The sequence below is a fragment of the Alternaria hordeiaustralica genome (assembly GCF_023758085.1).
Source record: "Alternaria hordeiaustralica strain BMP 2776 chromosome Unknown scaffold_33, whole genome shotgun sequence".
Classification (NCBI taxonomy): domain Eukaryota; kingdom Fungi; phylum Ascomycota; class Dothideomycetes; order Pleosporales; family Pleosporaceae; genus Alternaria; species Alternaria hordeiaustralica.
In genome coordinates, this window is record NW_026056805.1 from 1 (window position 1) to 15,745 (window position 15,745).

Sequence of the window (15,745 nt, forward strand, 5' to 3'; positions counted from 1 at the left end):
AGTTACTAATATCTAAGTTCTAGAACTTCTTAGTAGAATTATAGTTACTATTACTAACTAGCTTCTTAGAAGCACGTAGAGCCTAAACTATAGAACTCTTCTTATATAACTAAAGTACGCTTAGGCTGTTAGAGCTATTAAGAGAGAAGAAAGGCTAGAATAATTAATAAAGAAAGCAGAATGCTATAAAAGGCTTATTAAGATCTACTAGCTTAGTAAATATAACCTTTTTACTAGAGAAGTTAGGCTAACCTAAGAATAAGTTAGCTATTATACTAATACTAAGAAAGTAGATATTTAAGAGGTAGTTAGAAACTTATAAGTAAAAGAGCACTAGAGTTCTGCGCTCTTTGCGTAGTAATTAGTGTAAGTTCTCTATAGTATTAGAAAGCTGTTTAATATAACTAAGTAATATAACTTAAATAGAAGCTTTAAACTATGTTTGTAATAGCTATATATTTTATTATATCTACTAAGCTCTTTATTCTTACCTAAAGCTAACTTATACTTAATTACGCTAATAAGATAATAGTATATAAGTATAGTAATAAGAGGCTTAAAGATAATTTACTTATAGTTTATACTAAGAGAGAAGAACTTATAGAAGAATAAATAGTTTTTAGACATATTTAGAGGCGCTAAATTAATTTTACGCTTAATCTAAGATTCTTTACTCTAAGTTAGAAAGTAGGCCGCTATAAGAACTAGTCTAGCTAGAGTCTCTAAAGTGTTAAGGTTAATAATATATCTATAGAGGTCTTTAACCTAGTTAATAGTAAAGTCTACGCGTAATATATATATTACTATAAAGAAATATAATATTAGCAGAATGTCTTTTAGAAAGCAAGAAAGAAAGATAGTAGACTTACTCTAGCTAATAATAGTATTAGAGGCAGAAATACGCTTTAGTAGCTTATATAACTCTGCTACCTAATTACTAAGAGCTCTAGGCACTAGACGCTTTTTTGCAGGTAACTTAGAAAGAACTTTAGACTTAGATAGGCTAGAGCTCTTAATAGAAGAGCTAAATTTCTTAATATTAGATAGAGTTTTATAGTAGTTAGGCAGCATAGTAAAGTGTAAAGTGTTCTTACTTATAACACTCTAAAGCGCCTAAGAGGCGCTTAGCGCGTAATTAAAGTTAATATCTATTTATATAATACCTAAGAATGTCTTAATATTAATCTACTTTTAAAGGCTAAGAAGAGATCTCTTATTATCTAAAGTAGAGAAGTTAAAGTTATTAAAAGGCTGCGTATCTAGCTTATTAAACTTATTAGCACTTACAGGTATAAGCTAAGTAGCAATAGTAGCTAAATAGTTTTTAGTATTAGGTATAGTAGTTATCTTATTAGCAGAAGTTAGCTTAGTAGTAGTAGCCTCTAGCGCAGTAATAGTAGACGCTTACTTAGGCGTAGCGCGTAGAAGAGCTTATAGAGTAGTAGAGTAGGCGTTATTAAAGTTAGAGAAGATAATAGACGCGCTCTTAATAAGAGGCTGCTTAATAGTTTTACTTTTAGGCGTAGTGTTAATAGAGCTAAAAGCTATAGTAAGAATACGCGTAGAATAATAGTAGTAGTAGTAAAGTAAAGAGTAAGAAGAGGTAGAAGAGTGCGTAGAAAAGTATAAGGTAGTTAAAGCGTAGAAAGAGTAGAAAGTAGTAATAAAGATATTATAGAAGAATTTGCTTAATATATTTACTACCTAAAGAGCTATTAAGCCTATAGCAATAGACTTACTTTTCTTATAAGAACTACTATATAATACTAGATTACAATACTAGAATTTTAAAGCTAGCTAGTATATAATAATACTCTTAGAATGTATTAGTAATGTAAGAAGAATATTATAATACTATAATATAGAATATAATGTATTTAGAGTAGTTAGAATTTTAACTAAAGGCTGCTTAGCTAAAGCTATAGTAAAACTCTAACTAAACATCTTAAGTAAGTACTTAGATTAGTATCTACTAATAAAGAAAGGCTCTTAGATAGGCTAGAGAACAGCTTTAAGAACCTTAGAAATAGATCTTAACTTTATAGAAGAATTACTTTAATTTAGAAAGATATTAGAAAATCTTCTACATAATTATAAAGGCTGCTAAGACTATTTCTATTAGTACTTCTTAATTATAGCTTAGAATCTAGTATTATTATAATAACTACTAGAAACCTAAGAATATTATAATAGAAAGATTATATCTAAATAATATTTAGAACCTAAAGCTAAAGAAGAAGAGACCTTCTTTCTTTTAAGTGTAGAAGAGAAGTAATATAGATTTAGCTATTATAATATTATAGGCGTAAGAATATAAAGTAATAAGAGAAGACTTAGAAGTATATTATAATTTTATTTACTATAACTATAGAGTAGAATAGATAGACCTAAGAGTTAATTAGAGAGAAAAGAAACTAGAGAACTACCTACGCATAGAAGAGCTAGTAGAGCTAGAAGTTATAGAATTAGTAGAAGTTAAAGAAGAAATAGGCTTAGTAGTTCTAGTAGAAGTAGTAATAGAAGTAGCAATAGCAGAAGCCTTAGACTTAATAATATTATTACTAATAGTATTAGCCTTATTAGTAACAGCCTTCTTAGGCTTAGGCTACTTACAAGGTTAACTATAATCTCTACCTAGAATCTAGATAGAAAAAGAAGCAGCACAGAAAGCGCAATAATAAGGTTTTCTAGTTAGCGTAATAGGCTTAAGAACACTAGTAGCTAAACTACTATTAGGCTTAATAGAAAGCGCAGCGTCTAGAGTAGACTAGCTAGTAGATAGATTAGACTTCTTAGGTTAGCTCTAACTCTTAGAGATAGTTAATCTAGACTTATTATTACTCTTACTAAGAATCTTTAAGCGCAGTAATAATAACTAAACATAAGACGCGCTAGTAGAAGTAGAAGTAGCCTTAGTATTAGAAGCCTCTTTAGGTAAATTATAGCTAAGATTCTTTAGGCTTAGTTAGAAAGCTAAGTTACAACTAGCGTTAACATTACTTAAATAGTATCTATACTAAGTAGCTATACTATTACTAGCCTAGGCAAATAAGGCCTTATTACTCTTTTTAGATATAGTAGTTAGCTTCTTACTAGCTTTAAGATAAGTAAAGACACTCTTAGAGGGACTAGTAATTATATTAAAGATAACTATAGACTTAGCAGCTATAGTAGACTTAAGACTACGCCTTACTACTTAGGTCTCTAAAAGAATATATTAGTAAAGATACTAGAAATAAGAAAGTAAGTATCTAAAGAATAGTTAGCAACTTACTACAAAAAGAGTAGACCTAATAATTACTATACTTTAAGTAATTAGTGTAAACTCTACTCTTTATTAGCTAGCTATTAATATAGACCTAGATATACTAGCTAAACATCTTTCTATAATTTAATAACGTATACTAACTATAGATAATAATCTTAATAGAAGAATTCTTAACTAAAGAATTAATTATACTAACTAACTTAGCGCTAAAGTAATAAAATAGTATAAGCGCCTTTATATTAGAGTTAAATAGCTAGCGCGTAGACTTATTATCTAACTAAAAGAATTTACTAATAGTTATCTCTAGATTAGCTAAGTAGAAGTTACTATAAGCGTTAACCTATATATTAGACTAATAGCTTTTCTAATTAGTAGCTAGAATAGATAAAGAAGGCCTAAGTATGCGTTCTACGCTTTGTAAGGTATGTAAGTAATTCTACATATCTATAGTAAAGCTAAGAGTAATAATATAAGCTCTCTAGTTAGTTACTAATAAAGTAGAAGATATTAGAATAATATTTAGTTAAAAGGCTTTAGAGAAGAGAAAAGACTTACGCTAGGTAATATACTAGTTATAACTAGAGTTAGAAGTTTTGTACTTATATAACTTTGCTATACGTATACTACGCCTACTTTCTTTAATAGTCTTAGTTAGAGTAAAGATAGAAAGGCGTAGAGACTTACTCTAGTTCTTTTACTTTTTAGAAAAGTAAGATGTAGGCGTCTAAGAGGCTTTTATTAGAGACTTAAGAGCTAACTTAGGCTAAGAATAGCTAGTAGAGTTAACATTATAAATAGAGAAAAGTAGTAGAGTAGTATTAGGCGTGTTAGTTATAATAGTATTAGTTTAGCTAACGCTAGCGCTAGTCTTAGTTTTAATTAAGAGCGTAGTCTTAGATAGAGTAGGTAGAGTAGGTTTAGCTAATAGCTGTTTAGACGTACGCGAAAGTTAGAATAATAGCGTAGTATTATTACTAGCACTCTTAGTTATAAGCTAAGTAGTAATAGTAGTAGAATTATTTATAGCCTTAGACTTAATAGTTATCTTATTAGTAGAAGTTAGCTTAGAAAGTATAAGCGCGTGCGTAGTAATAGCAGCAGCTTACTTAGCTATAGTAAGCTTAAGAGTAAGTATAGTAGTAGAGGCAGTAGAGCTATTATTAGCCTTAGATATAATAGCTAGCTTAGTAGTAAGCTCTTAAGTATAGAAAGTAGATATAGTAACTAGTATAGTATCTATAGTAGCTAACTTACCTTTAGAGCGCTTAAGTAAAGCTATAGTAGAGAAAGAAGGTTAAAGTAGAGTAAAGTAGAAGAAGAAAAGAAGATAGAGAGAAAATAGCAAAAAGCTACGCGCGCAAAGATAGAGTTAAGAGTAGTAATTACTATACGTAAGAAGAAAAGTTGTAATATTATTATTTTAATAGCCTAGTTACTAAGCGCTAAAGAGCTTTTAGGTAAAAAAGTAGAGTAACTAGCGCATAGGTTTTAATAGTAGTGTAGTACGTATAAACTTTCTAGAATATCTCTATAAATATACTAGTAATGTACTAGAGATAATAGAATATCTATTAGAGAAAAGGCTAATATTATAGAGAGTTAAGCGCTAGATAGGTAGGCGCTATAGAAAAGTAAAGATTAAACCTAAGAAAGACATAGTTTAAGCCTAAGAGATTATTAGCTACTAATATTAAAAGTAATTAAGATAAGGTTTAGAGTATACTAGAGAAATAGAAGAAGAGGCTATAGGCTAGTAGAAGAGATTAAATTAAAATAAGAAGAGTAATAGAGAGAGATGTACTAGAATAGAAATAGCCTAAAGAGATTTTGCATTTAGATTTCTAGGTAGAAGTTTAGCGCATAGTATATTTAGATTAAGTAGATAGAATTTAGTAATATAATAGGTAAAAGAAGATATTTAAGAGCTATTCTCTCTTTTATACTTAAGAAGAAGAGAAGACCTTCTTCTTAAGTATAGAAAAGATATAGTAGTAAAACTAGTAATATAATAATAGGCTAAATAGCTATTAGACTTAAGAGTTAGTGTGCTAGAGAAAGCTAGGTCTAAACAGCGTTTAGACAAGAACAATAACTAGATATATACATATAATATAATTAACTATATTAAGCACCTATTTTAATAGAGATACTACTAATCTCTCTACTACACTAAGTATAAATTTACTATTAGCTAAAAGCGTACTACTAAGCTATAAGTAATTACTATATATAAAGTTATAGCTATTTATATCTCTAATAATACTAATAATATTATTAAGCGCTTTATACTTATAAAGCTAAAAGCTCTTAAATAACTTTATAATAAATTTTTTACTAATAATACTACTACTAATAATAAAGAGGCTATTAAGATACTTATAAATAATTTTTAGAAAAGAGTATAAAAATAAGTAAAACGTATTTTAGTTTTAGTTTTAAGTAAGTAAAAAAGATATAATTAGTAGACTAGTAATTAATAAGCTTATAGGCATGTACTATAACGTCTTCTGTAGTGTAACATTAGGCTGTATTGTTCTTAAAGACGCTTAAGATCATACTTTATCGATGATGCCATGTGACGCAGCCGCTCAAAATCCTGTCTCTGTTTCCATGTTTGGCAGCCGCGTCCATCGCTGTGGAGGAGCAAATCGCGAGCGCATCAAGGACGGTCCTTTCACTACGCTACTGACTCGAGCAGGGGATGAGCCTGACGGTCTATCTCGCCGTCGTTGTTCCGTGGTGCCGCGGGAGGCTAGAGGCACGCCTCGACAGCGAAACCACGTTGACGGGTGCCCACGGCGGACTCTGCCAATGGCGGCACGCGCTAAGCCCCTGACGGCCAATGGAATAAGGCTGCATGACGGCCATCCAGGAACCTGCCACAAATCAGGAACCGGCGCCGGAGCGAGGATGAAAGGGGTGGAAACGTGGGCCGCAGCGAAATGACAGCTTGATGCTTGCTTGTGCCTGTGACGTTCCTGACGCTCCCTTGAGATCGAGGGCTGGTTGCAGGAGGGCTGCCGGCACCCAGGGGGCAGCAGCGCAAGGCAGGCGGCGCGAGGGCAGGCAGAGCGCTGCTACTTGAGCGCGTGTATTTTGAGGGTGGCTTTGCGGTGAGGGGCGCGTGTGCGCTGTACAGACGTGAGGCTATGTCTCGCGCGGTGAATTAGTCGTGGCCGTACATAAGACGCGTGCATGGCTAATGCACATGTATGCGCGCAGGACCAAAATGGCTCTCGTCTGCACGTCACGTCACGTGGGGGGCATAAAGGCAGAATGGCAGCAAAAGTCAGCGCAGGGGGCCCAATGAAGGGCGTGGACAAAAAACATCTTGCAACAAATTCGTGCCATGGGCTGCCCGACAGTTGGGCGCTAACCGCTCCGGGCAGCCGAACGCTCCTTCCTGCTAAGCTTGGAACCACCTTCGCGCCGTCCTTCACCACTCGCCCCGAGCCTTGACTGTCAGCCCCCGGTGCTCATTTCGCGCCTATTCACTCCACCCCCCAGCGCCACACTCGCATCTCCCCCAAAAACAATCGCGTCGCCATGCTTCCTGCGCTGACCGCTCTGCACCTGCTCTCGCCTCCCCCACCACGTCTTGTCGCTGCGCATCGTGTTTCGCCCATCCGCTGCTAACTAAGCCGTCTTTGCCTCTCTCCGCCCAGCACCCGCCTCGCTGCCAACGCACGCAGCAGCGACCGCTCTCACCATAGCAACAGGCCGACTGCTGGCCCTCTGTCCGCGCTTGTCCCGTCTGGGCCGCCCGATCTTCATTGTTACGACTCACAACGCTCCCCGAGCGCCGCTTCCACTCTAATCTCTTGGGCTAGCCCGCCGACTCGTGCAAAGACCCAGTACCGCACCCCTTGCTGTCTCTCATTACACGCGCCGTCCATCAATCACAGCACCCTCCTAAAGCCGGCGTGTTTTCGTTCGTGTGGCTCTGACCTCCATCACATCTCGCTCCCGCTAGATCGCTCCGTCTTCTACTCACCAAGCCGCATCACTGGACCTGGCCAGCTCTCACCATCTTCTCGCACAATTCGGAAGTCCACATCCCTACTCCCCCGAGCGCACAGGCACGCTCAAATCTCCCAGCCCGATCATTAAGCCACCTGCGCTATGGTCACAGAGTCATTCCTCTTTCAACCTCACTAGAACATCCTAACCTGCGGAATACTACCCGTCTACCGTGGTCCTGGGCTTGACTCCACACGCCCTCCCAACCGTCGTCTCTCATTTTCTCGACATTCCCGCACCTGCATCAACCTGGACCCTTACTACACGCTCCTATCGCATCTCAAACCCTCGATACGCACTGAACTCCCCCTCCCCCTCCGCTCTCAACCACACCTCCCCTGACGTCTACCTACCACTACCACCTTCTGCAACGCGAATCTTCACATGAGATGAACTAAAGGACCCTCGAGAATCGAGCATCATCGCCCAAGGACTTCATCATTGGTAAGCCTCATCACTGCCCCATCATCACGCCTCCTCTAACCTCCACAGTCCTTCCCATTGGGAGCATCTGCTATAACAGATCTTCAACTCAAAAGGGTACATTCACATCAATATGCATCCAGAATCACAAGCACAGCCACATGGCTGGGCCTCTCTTGAGGAGAGGTATGAGGTGATGAAGGAGATTGGCGACGGCAGCTTCGGCAGCGTCGCGCTCGCACGCGTTCGAACTGCGGGATCTCACATCGCTCGTCGTGGTACTCTGGTAAGTACAACGTTCCACAGGAGCTAAGATATCGAGTCAACTGACGCGTCATAGGTCGCGATCAAGACCATGAAGAAGACATTTGACTCATTCTCGAGCTGCCTTGAGCTGCGAGAGGTCATCTTCCTACGGTCGCTACCACCGCATCCTCATCTGGTACCGGCTCTGGACATCTTCCTGGACCCCTACAGCCGAAGGCTTCACATTGCCATGGAGTTCATGGACGGCAACCTGTACCAACTCATGAAGGCCCGGGACCACAAGCCAATGGACGCGCACAGTGTAAAGAGCATCCTCTTCCAGATAATGTCCGGACTGGAGCACATCCACGACCGCGAGTTCTTCCACCGCGACATCAAGCCAGAGAACATCCTCGTCTCGACATCGCAACAGAACGACACATCGCATCCTTTCCGCCGCTACTCAGCAATGATGACCCCTCCTTCGACACCCCCAGCCTACACAATCAAGATTGCCGACTTTGGTCTTGCCAGAGAGACTCACTCCAAGCTCCCCTACACCACGTACGTCTCGACCCGATGGTACCGCGCCCCGGAAGTGCTCCTACGTGCCGGTCAATACTCAGCGCCAGTCGACATTTGGGCAGTTGGTGCCATGGCTGTCGAGATCGCAACCTTAAAGCCCCTCTTCCCTGGTGGAAACGAGGTTGACCAGGTCTGGAGGGTGTGCGAAATCATGGGCAGCCCAGGAGGTTGGGTCAACAAGCACGGCCAACGCGTCGGTGGTGGTGAGTGGAAAGACGGTGTCCGGTTAGCACAGAAGCTGGGCTTCTCATTCCCCAAGGTAAGCCACACGGAAACTACGATCTTAATCTCCAGCTAACGGTCATCTAGATGGCCCCTCACTCGATAGACACCATCCTGCCATCACCACAATGGCCTGCCAGTTTGGCACAGTTCGTCACATGGTGCCTGCTTTGGGACCCCCGTGCCAGGCCTACTTCCCGACAAGCACTGGACCACGAGTACTTCCAAGACGCCGTAGACCCTCTACGACTGAAGTCCTCATCTTCTAGGTTATTGGGTCGCAAAGGATGCGAACTCTCCGGCAACAACTCCCCAGACGCATCGCCCAAGCTCACATCGAAGACCTCATCATGGCTCCGTCGATCATTGGTCGCACGTGAGAGCGCACCAGCAGTCCCGCAACACACCACACAGCAGCCGTTGTCACCTCGACCGTCTCCAGCCCAGGCCAACTCTGGCGATGTGAGTGGGTCGACCAAGCAGCGTCCTGCTGCTACTAAGCGAGCTACGTGGACGAATGGGACTTCGAACAACGGAGCTCCCATACCCATTCTACCCTCCATCAAGCCGATCTCACCATTATCGGCGGAAGTCACTGCGCAAGCCAATGTACGTGCTACCAATGGAGAGCAAGCTGCCGGCAAGATTGGACGACAACTCTCTCACGCATCACATGGCAACCACTACGCAGACGTGCATCGACAAGAAGCCGAAAGAGCATTGAACGGTCAATCAGAAGTCACTTCACCCTCAAACGGACAGAAGGAAGGTTTCTTCTCACACCTGCGGAAGCGTGCTCGACGCCTCTCTGGGCGTTACCAGACTCCCATGTCGCCGAACTCTGACGATATCGAAGCCAACGCTGGATGTGCACCATGGGCTGCTACTAGCGCTAGGCAATCGTTGGTGATGGATCAGTCACAAGGCGCAGCGTCCGGTTCTACTTCAGACTTCTCTGAACTAGACAAGGCACTGCAACATGTCAGGGACAGTGTTGAAGCGCACTCCCAACAGACAGCCTCGACGAAGAGCTCGCGAGTTGCAACTAACCCTATGCTCAAACGCCACCACTCAGTGCCCCACGGTCCCGAGCCCCGGAACTCTGAGAACGCACCTAATGCACCGATCTCCAGCAGGACACGACGCGCGATGCAGAACAAATCGAACCCATCAAATAGGTACGAGACGCCAAACGAGGAAGAGGAACTGCTTAGCGAAGTTCTTGCATCCGCTACAAAGGCTGCAAAGAAGCTGGACAACCCGAAACCTCAAGGACCACGTGGTCCTGCGGCATCCTACCTGACACCGTCGCCATCAGCGAACCGTAACAGCGTGGGTTTCGGACAGTCTGACTACATGACACCAAGCAAGCCCATGGACATCTCTCAACATCAGAGCAAGAACGAGCAGCCTGTTTCCAAGTGGCCCACACCACCCGATGACGGCTCAGACTGGGCTTCAAGTGTGGCTGCCAGCCTCATGGCAGCACAGACCCGACACCGATGATATCCAACATCGCGGGACCCATACTTCTTTTCGCCTTGCCTTCGTTGCATGCTCTTGCATCCATATAATTGTAATTTGGGTCACCGCACCCGCTCTTTGTCGCTCCCTATACGACCGTACGACATTGAGCTCTCCCGTCTGGAACGGTGCACGATTACAGAAAGATAGACACAGACGCGACGCGCTGCAAAGCCCTCAAAAGCAAAGCGCACTTCCTGGGACGGTGTTACTGGCGTCATAACACATCATCGTCCTTTTGCGCAACCACCATCGTTTATCATCTCACAACGTTAACGTTGTCGTTTTCCAATATCACCTCCACATTCGCTCTGTACCACCACCACATATTTTCTTTTTTCAATCATCATCTCGGGCGGCATCATACATCATACTTGTGGCGGATCGACGCGAGATTGTCGTCTGTTCATTTCGTGGGAAATTGTCGATACCTTGTCATCAAGTTACTTGGGTGTTACTGCAGGGATTGTCCGTGTTTGGGAAAACCCAGTGTACACCTTGCTACTGTTTCAGCTTCTCTTTGGCGCGCCTTGTTGGCGCTATCCCGTACTATACTAGACCGAGCTTTTTCCTTTATGTGCTTCATTTCGTCGGCGGATACCCCCCAATTTGAGCATTTGGCGACTACATCATACCGTCAGCTTTTATCTCCTCTACTATATATCCTTGTTGGTTAAAAGGGAAGGCTGGGGTGAAGGAAGGGAGGCAAACCATGTTTTCTTGGGATAAACTTGGTAACAACATGGGAGGTTGGTAGAATAGTTTTTGAGCGATCAACTGGCCCTGTTTCAACTCCTCTCTTTGCGTCCCGTTTTCTACCTGCATTCTCCTTGCGTACTCTCACTATCTTGACTTTTCTAGCAAGTCCACACACAAACCGTTGTAATATGTAATAGGACATATAGCCCAGGATGGCTAGTCATTGTACGTTTCTTGCCTCGCGTCTACCCACGCACATGGCTCATGGGAAGGAGTTCGATACCACCTGGCTTGTTTTTTCTCTATCTACCATCAACAAAGCGATTCTGGCCGTGCCGAACGCGCATCTCCTATGTACTATTAGTTAGCTATCTCCCTACCATCAATGAAAGCTGCTCGCTTGCCTGCCTCCGTCGCGGCACCAGACTGCAAAAACACCACACTACGTCTCCGCTCTCCATCTCCATCTCCATGCCTGACCCTGTGAAATCAATCTATCAGCCTCGGGCCAGCCTTGACGATTGCGTGATGCGCTCCACAGGACACGCAACGCCACTGCGTCACTCGCCTACTCGACCACACCTCGACTAGCCAGCGCATCACTCCCGCCACTGCCATGAACCCTTCTTGCGTTCACGACCAAGTGCACTAGCCACGTCTTCGAGGACATACAAGCATCTTCCCTAATCAGATCTTTCTCTCGCCTCCGAAAGATCTCCATCGGTCCTACTCGTGATCTTCGGCGTGCATGTGTATGGCAGTCATTCCTTACTTAGTTTTCACAGCGTCTTCCTAGATAGAAAGCTGGATATATGGTACTGGAGTGTACAGCGATATCTTCGTTCACTATAATGAGGGAGGCAGGCATACGCTGACGGTCGACCAAGTCCATAAACCTGGTGATCTCCGTCTACACGCACACATCACCACCTCTTTTGCTACTACACTCAAAGCACACCAGCCCATTTCCACCACTCTATCTACTCTGTCCAAACCGAGGTGTCTTAACAAATCGGAGATGGAAGGTAACACGGTGCGGTGCGGCGGGGACGGCCCGTCGCATATGCAGGTCTGTGTACATATGCATCCAGCCACCAGCCACAACCACTACGGAAAAGGAGATCGAATGACGTCGGTTGTCGCGATTGAGATTGCGGTTGCGATTGCGATCACGAGGACGATTTGGCATGTTCATGTGAAACTCTGTTTTGCTTTTGGGCGGGCCAGAGTTTGGTACGCATTAAAGGGGGGATGTTGGGGTGCGGAAAAAGTAAGTATGGTTTATCTAGCTCGCGACGGTGCGTCATAGTGTTGGTTCGACACGGAAGAACTTATCGAGTGAACTGATCTTGCGTTGTTTCATGTGGTGCTACATCGAGTTGATTGCAATTAATGGTTGAATCTATTAATTCTAGGATAGACTTTCCAGGTCTCTGTAGAGACGATGCCGCATAGCCGTCACTGTATTCCCAATATCTAAGAAACGCCATGCAATGCTCCTGCCTATATCTAATGCCTCCATCTTTTCGTAAGCGTAGCTTTACCATCCGCCACCGGCGGTAACAGCCAGCCCAGCAACACGTTCCATGTCACTCGGCTTCTTCTTGCCGACATCGCTTTCGACCTTGATGTACGAAGTGTATATCAACTTCTGCTGATCGACGCCCGTGATATCAGCCCAATGTGCCATGAGCTGCTTCATGCGGGACCTCGATATTCCATCAACGATATCTTGGTCGGAAGAGTCTCCATTCATCTTCCCGTCTGGCTTCTCGTCTTCCGAGTCTGCACCCGAGAAGTAGGCTTCGTCCACCTTTGCCAGCCACTCTTTCTGCTCCTTTGGACCTGGCTTGGGCGCGGGTGCATCTTCATTCGCCTCTTGAATCCCTTCGTAAACGCGCACTTCGTCTACTTCCTGAACCTTGACTTGACCACCGCCGTTTGTGCATCCGCCAGGACAAGCCATGACCTCCACGTACGCATAGTCCTTGACACCCTCACCCGCAGCAGCAACTGCACCACCTGGTCTCCTGCTAACACCCGTTTTGCCACCCGGTAATCTACTGGCTTTTGCTGGCTTCAGTCGCCGTACCAAGTTCTGGATGTTTCTGAAACCGTAGAATCGCGCTGCTCTGATGATCGTTTCTGAGCCACGAACTACCGAGTATTCCACTACATCAGCATTACGCCCTCGAACTGTTGATATTGAAGATCTCGGGTTTTGAGCTTGGTAGGTTTGCAATATGTGATGTAGATATCCGCCAGATGGACCGGCGGCTGCGCTTTGGTTCTTCCGGCGTGAAGGAGGGAATAGGAATGCATCTAGCTTTGGATCTGGGAACGGCGTTCGGTCGCTAGATGGAAGTGGTGTACGAGGAAGGGAAGCGAAGTTGATGCCACGGGCCGCTGCGAGATGTAAGAGTTCGCGAGCTGTGATTACGCAGTCGGTGTCGCGAATCTTTTCCTGTGACTGGTCATAGCTAGGTAGCCATGCAGCTGATGTTAGCTCTCCACGGCTAGCTTCGAGCTTCTTATCGAAGCAGGGCATGATGGCGAGGTGCCATATCTGAGATGGCGGCACGTTATAACGCTCGCTAAGAACCGACTTGATCAAAGTGCCGGTAAGAGCTTGCGGCGACTTGAGTCGCGAGAGATGCGGGAGTACGTATGGATGTGTCTTTTCTGCGTAGCATATCCATCCTGGGCAGGCAGATGTGAGTATAGGAGCTTTTGGTGTAGTATCGATTGCGCCCTCAGATCCAGGCTTTGGTGTAATCTTAGATGCTTCGGGGGAGAGTGCATTTGTGACCTCGTCTGCTGCGGCAACGAGACAAGCTTCGCGCATCGCGTTGGTGTCGATAATCCACGTGAAATCGCTTCCTTGATGGCCACCAGACCTCAGACCTAAAGGACCACTAAGAAGCTGTGCGATCATGTTCCCAGCCTCTACCTCGGAAATGTTGAAGACGGCTGCCAGACTTGCGCGCGACTGTGGTGAGACGCTTGCGACGAATAGCTTTCCTTCAGCATTTTGCCCGTTCATGTCTTCCTCTATCCCATTGCTCGTATGCCCATTCGTATGTCCATTCGTCCCATTGTGTGCTAGCCACGGTGCGCGTAACGACGGATGGGTATCAAGCGTTGTGAGGACCTCGGTATGCGATTGCAGCGAAACCAATACGGCTTCCGCACTTGTCACACATCCTGAACAGGCGAGGCAATCGGTAAGCGATATCGAAGCGGGCGGCGGCGGTTCTGAGGCGGCGGCTTTCTCTTCGGTCGTGACTTCGTATGGATTCTAGCATCCTTGTTAGAATGCGCCCGCGCATGCCGCAATGCGATAACCCAACATACCGTGTTGTCTGCCTGTTGTACCGGGAGCGTCTCTATAGGTTTTATGCACGCGACACCAGGCGATATGAAGTCGTTGAGGTCGTCTGCTGAAAGAATGGCGCTCATGTTGCGCCGTGTTATAGTGGGGGAGGGGTGGCAAGCGGTATTGCGATGTGAGTAAAAACGACCGCAGAGACAGCAAACACCGGACTATGCAGGTAAAATGTTGAAGAATGAGTGGAGGAAGAACGAAGAGCGCGACACAATTAAGAAAGTCCAAAACTTACGCCGCCCCGATGTCGCGGAGAAAGCAGTCACGCAACGCGCCGGCCTATCGATAGGCTCGCATTTCCAAAATGTTCGGATTACAAACCTCCGCGGCGAGTTGCCGCCACACTACCTGGGTATCCACATCTTCTGCGTGCCCGCCGTTACTTCTCACGTGCTCACACATGCCAATATCGAGTGCAACAGGAATACATGTCCACATTTGGCTACATTAGCTGCCGCAATATAGTTGCTCACGGAGTATAGGCGCATACAGCATACAGCATGCGCCCCGCATGCTGTTCGGCAGATCGATTTAGCCTGGCAGGCCGCGCATCGAATGGTCGGACGGAAGGCAACAAACCTGGAAATGACCAACATGAATATAGTATTTCGCTTTACTCTTGACCATGCCGTGCCACAGGAGTCTGACTTGCTCATCATGTTTTCTTTCCTCACATCTCTGCAGTGCTGCTGCTGCGTACCGCCCGCATGCGACGCATTTCCATTGATACCTTGGGACTGATGTCTTCCAAAAGCGGCACGAGGTTTGAGGTCGCAAGGAGAAGGAGTGGGTGGATGTCAGCGCCTAGGCTGCTGACGACATGTGTCTTCTTCGGTGCCTTGTGGTTGTGGTTCAACATAGGGACAAGTGAAGCCCTGATACCAGAGGATTCATTCGCTTATGTACAGGACGAGAGTTTGAGGGATATATTGAACACAACGCTAGGGGTACAACATGTCAGCTCCTCACATCCTATTCTACACTAACACAACTCAAGTTCGAGAAGATCTTGGTCCTCAACCTGCCCTCCCGTACCGATCGTCGCGATGCAATGAGTCTTGCAGCAGCAATTTCCAACATCAAGCTCGAATTTGTCGAAGGCGTGACAGGGGAGAGTATCAACAACAAGGCATATCCTCTACCAGAAGAGAACAGAAAGCTTTCAGCCGGCATCCGAGGAAGTTGGAGAACACATATGAATGCCCTACGACAGTACACGCTCTCCACCCTTGACTAGGAGATGCCACCGATCTAACACCATTCAGAATAGTCGATCAAAACCTAACCACAGCTCTCATCCTCGAAGACGACGTAGATTGGGACGTCCGCATACGTCAAAACCTGCAACGCTTCGCCCTCGCCTCCCGCTTCCT

General features: G+C 44.5%; 2 protein-coding genes across 2 annotated transcripts; one reads left to right on the top strand and one right to left on the bottom strand.

The window, feature by feature from the left end:
- Window positions 1-7,844: 7,844 nt before the first annotated feature.
- J4E84_009825 (uncharacterized protein) lies at window positions 7,845-10,270 on the top strand (the record flags this gene model as incomplete). The annotated part of the gene is made up of 3 exons (XM_049392385.1): window positions 7,845-7,997; window positions 8,052-8,801; window positions 8,852-10,270. 3 exons carry the CDS (start codon window positions 7,845-7,847, stop codon window positions 10,268-10,270), a joined length of 2,322 nt encoding a protein of 773 aa, XP_049239792.1.
- Window positions 10,271-12,527: 2,257 nt separating this feature from the next.
- Window positions 12,528-14,446, bottom strand: NAR1 (Cytosolic Fe-S cluster assembly factor nar1; the record flags this gene model as incomplete). The annotated part of the gene is made up of 2 exons (XM_049392386.1): window positions 12,528-14,285; window positions 14,342-14,446. 2 exons carry the CDS (start codon window positions 14,444-14,446, stop codon window positions 12,528-12,530), a joined length of 1,863 nt encoding a protein of 620 aa, XP_049239793.1.
- Window positions 14,447-15,745: the final 1,299 nt, after the last annotated feature.